General features: G+C 42.1%; 1 protein-coding gene across 4 annotated transcripts in view; it reads left to right on the plus strand.

Moving 5' to 3' along the window:
• Positions 1-9,074, plus strand: part of LOC103460160 (5'-AMP-activated protein kinase subunit gamma-2-like) — a 14,258-nt gene that overhangs the window by 4,313 nt on the left and 871 nt on the right. For all 4 annotated transcript variants that reach the window (XM_017303167.1, XM_008402198.2, XM_017303166.1 and 1 more), the window contains 12 exons: positions 5,043-5,100; positions 5,288-5,397; positions 5,713-5,794; positions 5,897-5,955; positions 6,284-6,329; positions 6,398-6,452; positions 6,564-6,690; positions 7,477-7,642; positions 7,722-7,759; positions 7,835-7,981; positions 8,082-8,175; positions 8,849-9,070. In XM_017303167.1, the coding sequence (XP_017158656.1) occupies positions 5,061-5,100; positions 5,288-5,397; positions 5,713-5,794; positions 5,897-5,955; positions 6,284-6,329; positions 6,398-6,452; positions 6,564-6,690; positions 7,477-7,642; positions 7,722-7,759; positions 7,835-7,981; positions 8,082-8,175; positions 8,849-9,070 (1,186 nt within the window). In that variant the 5' untranslated portion in view covers positions 5,043-5,060. The remainder of the gene's footprint in view (positions 1-5,042; positions 5,101-5,287; positions 5,398-5,712; positions 5,795-5,896; positions 5,956-6,283; positions 6,330-6,397; positions 6,453-6,563; positions 6,691-7,476; positions 7,643-7,721; positions 7,760-7,834; positions 7,982-8,081; positions 8,176-8,848; positions 9,071-9,074) is intronic.

Genomic DNA, 9,074 nt, shown 5'->3' on the forward strand with positions numbered 1-9,074 from the left:
CCCAGAACATCACAGCTCTAGAGAAGATCTGCATGGAGGAATGGGCCAAAATACCAGCAACAGTGTGTGAGAACCTTGTGAAGACTTACAGAAAACGTTTGATCTCTGTCATTGCCAACAAAGGGTATATAACAAAGTATTGAGATGAACTTTTGTTATTGACCAAATACTTATTTTCCACCATATTTTGCAAATAAATTCTTTAAAAATCAGAAAATGTGATTTTCTGGATGTTTTTTCTCCTTTAGTCTCATAGTTGAGGTTCATATCTATGATGAACATTACAGGCCTCTCATCTGTTTAACTGGGAGAACAGTTGGTGGCTGAATAAATACTTTTTTGCCCCACTGTACCTACTTGGTTGTTTAACATTTTAGAGGCATCTGTATATATTTGAATATATTCTGAATATTCTCTGTTTATATAACTCTCCACTTCCTTTTTTCCTAATTGTCTCCCTTTTTCCAATAACTTTAAATCAACTTCATCCTGAACAAGAATCCATGATGGAATAAAAACCACAGGACTAACTAGAACATTATCTATTCTAATATATTTTACTTTATTTAAAATTATCCATCCAAAACTACTAATTTGCTTCTTTTCTTTTTCTTGACCAGGTAGTAATGTCACACATGGAGGATGAGCTTCATCATGTCCTTTAATATTTACCCAGCCTGTTGTTCCTCCATCTCAACCTGGAGCTGATTTCATCGCTACACAAAGTCTTAATGCCTGATATTGTATTTTATCTATTTTTGCCAATAAACTACTTGAAGCTGAATTATATAAAATACATCCATAGTCAAAGACTGACCTAATTAGTCCAATATAAACTGTTTTTAATGCTGTCCTGTCTGCTCCCCACTCTCTGCCTCTCAGACATTTCATAATATTTAAATTATTTTACTTTTTCCCACTATTTTATCTATATGTATTTTCCATGTGAGTTTTTTATCAAACCATATACCCAAATATTTAATTTGCTCTTTTCTTTCTATAATATTCCCATATAATTTAAGATCCACATTAATATTCACCTTCCTATTTGTGAAAACAACAAACTTGGATTTAGATGCTGAGAATCTAAAGCCCAAACTTCTACCTTATTTAAGGCTTCCTGTATTTTCCTGTTTATAAATTCAGTGTTTTTTCCCCTTTTCCAAATGATGCCATCATCTGCTAATAATGAAACACCAAAAGATTTATCTAAACTACTAAAACATCATTAATCATTATAATAAATAACAGGACTTATAACACTGCCTTGGGGAGCGCCATTTTCAACTGGATACTTTGAACTTATTTCCCCTCCTGTTTTAACTCTAATATTTCTTCCAGTTAAGACATTTTTAATCCACCTATATATTTGACCCCTTATGTTAATTTAATCAGCAGTCCTACTTTCATAAACCTTTTCCATCCAAAAAGACTTTTATTAATCTGGTTTCATGATCCAGACATGATGCTGGGTCGATTCTACTTCTGCCTTTTCTAAATCCAAATGGATAAGTTTTAATCTTCTCCTTAGATTATAAGAAATAAATTAACCTGTTATTTACCATTTTATCCAGACATGATGTTGCAGCTGCTGGTCTGTAACTTTGAGCTGAATGTGGATCTTTACCAGGTTTACAAATAGGAATAATTATGGCTTCTTTCCATTTATCAGGTCATGTCCCTTCCTCCCAAGTTTTATTATACAATCCAATAATATTTCTTTACTCACATCACTAAGATTATTTAACATATTATAAGTAACTTGGTCATTACCAGGAGGTGATTTACTAGAATCCCTCAGAGCTTTAATTCTTAAAGGAAAATTTCATATTAATAAAATCACCATATTCTTCATCATTATGAATTAAATCAATATTTTGTTGTTTAGTAGTTTCACGTCCTATTTTTTCTTTATCATTTAGATTTTCTGTATTATGTATTTTTGCAAATACTTTCACTAATACCTCAGCTTTGTTTTCATTATCTATTATAATATTTCCACGATCTTTTATTATTGGGAAAAAAGACTCTTTGGAATTCCCAGACATTTTTTAAATATTATTCCAAACTCTGTCTAATGCAGTTTTTCCTCAAAGATTCACAATATTTCATTTTCCTGACTTCCGCCTGTTTTCTTTCATAATTTATTAGATTTTGGAAACAAATTATTTTCTTAAGTGTTTTAAAAACCTTATTTCTTTGTTTAATTACTATTGAAGATTCTGGTGTAAACCAGGGAACTATATTCTTTTTAATACCACTGAATAGATGTTTTAGCTGAGTTAATAATACATTTGGTCATTTCTGAGTTTAATTCATTTAATCTACATTTTCCAAACTTACCCCAATCTGCCTTCTCAAATTTCCACCTCCCATCAGGTTCTGCCTGGTCTTGGTCTGTATCTATACCTATATTGATAAAAATGGATAATGATCACTCCCCATATACCAGCAGCAGACTGAGACCCCAGATCAATAGCAGAGTCTTTGCCCCTCATAAAGCCTTCAGCATTATTTAAAATGACCAAATCTTTTTCTTCTTTTCTCCTCTAAAGTCCATTATAATCATCCTGATCTCCCCATAAAGGGCATTAAAATCCCCACACCAAACTATTTCCCTCCCCAGTGTTTAAGATTGTTTCAAGTTTAGATTTATCTAATTGTTTACAATTAATATTCCCATCATTTGTATAAATTTCTACAGCATAAAGTTCCAGGTCTGACAGTATTTCATCTGAATAAATGTAATGTTTTCCTTTAAGAATATAGCACAATATACCACCCCGTTAATCCGTCTTTACGTAAAACTGAATAATCCTGAATATTAAACTGTAATGATGTTTGAGCCACGATTCCTGAATGAATATTTGATCAGGTTTTGGGTTCAGATTATTAATGAAGCCTTTAAATTCCTGACCATTTGCTGCTGGACTGCGATGTTTCCATTGTGATATTATGTGATGGTTGGAGACGCCTCAGGTCAGATGATCCTTCACCTGTTGGAGTTCATCATGAATCTTTGACCTTAAAAATGTAATAGCTGCTTTCACTATGATTTTTATTTTTTGCTTGTTTTGAGCAATTTCTGATATATGCAAGAAAAGGAGTCAATTTTTCTAACGTGATGTTACCCTGATTATCGTCTGCCACTGTCTTCCTGTCATAACTTGTTATTGTAGGAGTGTTTTCAGTATTTTTCACCTGTTTCTCTGCTTCTGCATAAGTAATTCTGTTTTCAGTTTTTACTTTTTGAACTTCAGCTGCCTCTTTCCTTACTGTGCATCCTGCATGATTTCCTCCAGTCACAACATTTCACAGGGTTATTTCAATCAATCAATCAATCAATCAAATTTTATTTGTATAGCACATTTCAGCAGCAAGGCATTTCAAAGTGCTTTACACAACCAAAACAAAAACAGAAATAAACAGTGAGAAAGAGAGAAAATTAAAAAATAAATAAAAAATAAAAAAAAAAACAAACTCCCTTACCAGAGGACGCCGCCGTCCCACACAGAATTTAACTAACTTATAGTTAGAGGAGTCTGCCCTCCCGCGGACTTTAACTGGTTCCATTCCATTTCCATTCCACTTTAATTTTCATCGTTTTCCACCCTCATTTTTCACTTTCTTCCCCATACATAAAAGAAATATGTAAAAAAAAAAAAAAAAAAAAAAATTAAAAACATTAAAGACATAAAAACATGGAAGACATCAAARCCCGCACTCTAACCCTAATTTAGCCATAAGCAACTCTAAACAGGTGGGTTTTAAGTTGAGATTTAAAGGCACCCAGTGTTTCAGCTGTTTTACAGTTTTCTGGAAGTTTGTTCCAAATCTGTGGTGCATAGAAACTGAATGCTGCTTCTCCTCGTCTGGTTCTGGTTCTGGGGATGCAGAGCAGAACCAGAAGATCTGAGGGGTCTAATTATTTCCACCCACCATGAGGATGTTCGCCTCCACATCCACCTGTTTCCCTTTACACACGTTTGCTGCATGTTTATAGCACCTGAGCGGTGGAGGGATATGCTGCCTTACATTAAAGCTCATGTATCCAATCATCACTTTATCAGGCAGAGTTTTATCTTTGAAATCCAGTAGTACAGACGTACTGTCCATTTTCTCTCCATTCCTAAAAGCCTGCAGTCGTTTGATGCCTGTAATTTCTCCTCCTTTGATTATTTAGCTCCTCCAAACTTTCTCCTACAGGGATTCTGATATTACTCCTCTTTCGTCCCCAACAACCTTCCTTTCCAGCACTTCCTTTTTACACCATTTGTAATTTTAGAGCTTTATTCTTCAGGATTTTACAAATGATGAGCAGACTTCCATCTCTTAACACTTTAGCTAGTTCTCCATCTCCAATAGCTCTAAGTCCACTTGACAAACTAACATGGCTCACTCCAAACATATCCTGTCCCGTCTTAAATTTTAATATAACTTTAAACTCTTCCATCATTGCTTTCTTCCTTATTTCAGCCGATTCTTCCTCATCCTCAAAAGATCTTTTCTAGTATTTATTCCCTTTTAGCCTCATCTCTCCCTCCTCCCCCTCTTCTACTTTCTACCACAGACCAGAGCCTGTATCCATATTCTCATCCTCCAAATTTCCTCCACTACTACTTGCCATCTTGAGCTGCTCACAACCCGGATTATGCCAAAAACCACCTTTGGATTAATTTATTAGACGCCGATAGACGTTTAGACAAAATCTGCGTCTCCTCGCCAGAGAAGATCCTCCGCCACCAAACCAGCTGTAGCTCCTTCAGACCAACTGCAGCTCTACTGGGATGATCTGAGGTCTGCCAACATTTAAAGCAGAGTTTCTCAACGGGGGCAGTACCGCCCCCTGGGGGGCGTTCAGAGGACGGCAGGGGGTAAGGGACCTGGATAATGGACAGGGGGGGCGCTGGCCCAAGAAAGGTTGAGAAACACTGATTTAAAGTTTCTCTTTGGATGAACAGAGTAGCAGGAAGTGATGCAGGCAGAGTCATAAAGATGGTTTATTGGGAAGATGCCTCACTCTGTCTGTGTTTTCCGTCCAGGTGGAGGTCCCTGGCGGCATGTCGGAGCAGCCGGATCAGACGGACCCCGGAGATGCCGGTAAGGTTCCTCTAATCCCTCAACTCTCCGTCGGGTCGGCAGGTTCTGCAGCCAGGTGGGAGGTTGCCATGGCAACAGACGGCTCAGAAGCAGAACCAGCTGACTGGACAGTTGAAAGGACGGCACCAGTAATGATAATCTGGGCAACAGGATCGGTTCTGACCCGTGATTCCGTTCTGTGGTCCAGGGTCCGAGGAGTCGGAGAGAGACATCTACATGCGCTTCATGAAGTGCCACAAGTGCTACGACATCGTCCCCACCAGCTCCAAACTGGTGGTGTTTGACACAACGCTGCAGGTGAGACCAGAACCACGTTGGGTTCTGATGGGTTCTGTTGCAACGGCAGCTGTGTTCATTACTGAGCCTGGTTTTAATCTGCCTCATGATTCAGATACCAGACCTCCCAGCACTTCTGGGTCGGCCCGGTTCTGATCTGTAGGCCCTTCTGGGTCGGCCCGGTTCTGATCTGTAGGCCATTCTGGGTCGGCCCGGTTCTGATCTGTAGGCCNGGGTCGGCCCGGTTCTGATCTGTAGGCCATTCTGGGTCGGCCCGGTTCTGATCTGTAGGCCCTTCTGGGTCGGCCCGGTTCTGGTTGGGCGTTGTCGTTGCAGGTGAAGAAGGCCTTCTTCGCGCTGGTGGCTAACGGGGTGAGAGCTGCTCCTCTGTGGGAGAGCAAGAAGCAAAGCTTTGTGGGTAAGAGTACCTGGCTTCCTGTTGAACCTTCACAATAAAAGCCTGACGCATGTCTCACCTGATGAAGATGATGACGATGGTAACAGGCGGTTTTTGTTCCAGGAATGTTGACCATCACAGACTTCATCAACATCCTGACCAGATACTATAAATCCCCCATGGTAACACACACACACACACACACACACACACACACACACACACACACACACACACACCTATTTCTGTGTTTGAACAGGTGTTTTGTTGTCATAGCAACAGGTTATTTGACACATGAAAATCGAGCTCTGATTGGTTGTTGGAGCTGCAGGTGTTAAACTGCTGAAGGTTTCTGTGGAACATGAAACCAGACGGGTTCTGCTGACCTCTGAGTCACTTGACCTCTGACCCCTCCACCTCTCTGAACCTCTGTGAACCTCTGCCCTGCATCATTGCTGCCGTCTCAGTGTGTTTTTTCCAGGTGTGTCTCTCAGGTGTGTGTGTGTCCAGGTGCAGATCTATGAGCTGGAGGAGCATAAGATCGAGACGTGGAGAGGTAAGAGCCGACCGACCCGAAGCATCTGGAAAAGCCCTGAGAGTAACGTTTGCCTTCCATGTTCACAGAGCTGTACCTGCAGGAGACCTTCAAACCTCTGGTGCACATCTCACCTGACGCCAGGTAGATTCCCCAGGTCATCCAGAGAACATGGAGGTTCTGCTGGACCGCTGGTCAGACCAGAGTTCCTCCTGAAGGCAGAGCAGCAGCGGCTGATTCTCTCTCCCCCCCCAGTGTGTTCGAAGCGGTTCACTCCCTGATAAAGAACAAGATCCACCGGCTTCCTGTCATCGATCCGATCAGCGGCAACGCTCTCTACATCCTGACTCACAAGCGGATCCTGAAGTTCCTGCAGCTCTTTGTGAGTCTGGGGGCGAGTTAGAGGAGTGAGTTAGGGGGGTGAGAGCTTTTCTACCCAAGACGTTCAGAGAGACGATGAAAGAGGCTTTCAGGGTCAGACTCTTGGGCGACACCTGCAGGGCATGTTGTGAAACTGTTGATTCTGTAAACACAAATGCCCGTCTAGCTGCTGACCTCACTAGGCACCACCCTCTGCCTCCATATGTAGGAAGGTTCTGAACAGGCTACTGTTAAGGTTCAGTTAGCAGAGAGTCGGTTCTCTTGGATACCAACTCACTGCAGCGCTGCTGCTTGGTTGTTCTGTCTTCAGTGCTTCCAGTTAGCCTTCCTGGTTCTACTGGTCAGCCTCCAGTTTCAGAAGGTTCCACCAGAGTTCCTCTAAGTTCTGCAGCTCTTCCTCTGCTACACAGCACCGTTTTGTCTACACCACACCTTGCTAACAGCACGGTTTCCCTCAGTGTTTCATAAGCCTGGCAGGCCACCAGACTTTACTTGTGCCCCCACCAGGCTTAGCATTGCTTATTTACCTAAGTGTTTTTAAAATGTTTGCATTTGTTAAGACTTTATTGTTGGCGTTAAAGTGTAACACATGATTATCAAGTGATATTTTCAAATTTCCTGTCAACTTTAAACATTTTTAATTGAAAAACACAACAGGATGAATGACTGATTAGCAGGTTTTCTGGGGGAAACTTTGCTGTGCCTCTTTGTCTCCAACTACGTCTTCCTCTCTTGTGGAGATTGACTTTACTCCTTGTCTCCTGACCTGTACCCCCTCCTGCCTCAGGTGTGTGAGATGCACATGCCAGCCTTCATGAAGCAGACACTGGAGGAACTTGGAGTGGGAACGTACTCCAACATTGCCTACATCCACCCCGACACGCCGCTCATCATGGCCCTGTCTGTGTTCACACAGCGCCGGGTCTCTGCGCTGCCCGTTGTGGATCACAGCGGTAAGCAGCTGTTTCCGTCGTCCTGTTAAGAGTAGATTTCTGAGAGATTCTGATGAGCTGGGATCCTGTCTGCCTGCAGGGAAGGTGGTGGACATCTACTCCAAGTTTGACGTGATTGTGAGTATTTCCGTCCTCCACTGGTTCTGGAGAAGTTGTCAGATTTCTGATGGATGGACTGCGGTGCTTGTGCAGAACCTGGCAGCTGAGAAGACTTACAACAATCTGGATGTGACGGTCACCCAGGCTCTAAGACACAGATCGCAGTACTTTGAAGGCGTCATGAAGTGCAACAAGCTGGAAACACTGGAGACCATCGTGGACCGGATCGTGAAGGCTGAGGTACCAGGATACAGAAGGTGTCAACAAGTTTCAAGGTTTTTACTGTAAAAGGTGCTTCAAAGGCCCAAATCTAGTTGATTTTGAGTCTTTGTGTTTGCAGGTCCACAGGCTGGTCGTGGTTGACGATGAGTCTCACATCATTGGCATCGTGTCGTTGTCGGACATCTTGCAGGCGCTGGTCCTGATGCCTGCTGGTACGAACTGTATTTACTGTCTGTTCAGGATTCAGCCTGTCAGTAGATCCTTCAGGAACTGATGATCTAGGTTTCTGTCTGCAGAACGTCTCAGTAGAGACAGGCTTTCCCCCAGTGCTTTATAAGCCTGGCAGCCCGCCATGCTTCACTAGCCCCCCTGCCAGGCCAAGCATTGCTTGGTTTTGATTTTAGAAAAATGAATAATTAAAAAAAAGTAGTTTTTTTGTTGTTGTTTTTTTAAACTAATTTAATCCGTTTTGAAAGCATCTCTGTTGCTCTGATCATTTCACTGGCGGAGCAAATTTCTTCGTAAAAGATAAGTTCATAGCTATGCATTTAAAGCTGGAGAGCAGACCAATTTATGGCCCCTGAAGCCCTGGGGGCCCCATGGAGCCGCCGACTTAATCTGGATTAAACACAAGTGCAAATAATTGATATTCATTTTAATTGTATTTTTTGATTTGCTGTTTTTAAACAACAAATATAGTTGTGGGTTTAAACATGGAGATGTTTTCCTTAACGTATAATTACACTGATGGATTAACCATTTCCTGTCAATTTAACCCCTTCATGCCAAACATGGTGGAGCCCACAGCTTCACTGGGGGAAACCCTGCAGCAGAACCAGAACCAGAACCAACTGGGCCTTCATCCGTGTGTCTCTGTGTTTCCAGGACTGGGGAGGAAGGAGTCCATCACCTCCCAACCAGAACCCCTGAACCCAGCGGAACCAGAACCAGCAGCTCCAAATGGGTCAGACCAGGACCCGGTTCTGGAGCTGGAGGCAGAAAGCATCCCGGGACCAGCAGGCGACCCAGAGACAGAAACCGAAACAGATCACAATCAGGACCAGAACCAGGACCAGGACCAAGATCAGAACCAGAACCAGGACCAGGACCA

This window comes from Poecilia reticulata, unplaced genomic scaffold (assembly GCF_000633615.1).
Source record: "Poecilia reticulata strain Guanapo unplaced genomic scaffold, Guppy_female_1.0+MT scaffold_190, whole genome shotgun sequence".
NCBI lineage: Eukaryota > Metazoa > Chordata > Actinopteri > Cyprinodontiformes > Poeciliidae > Poecilia > Poecilia reticulata.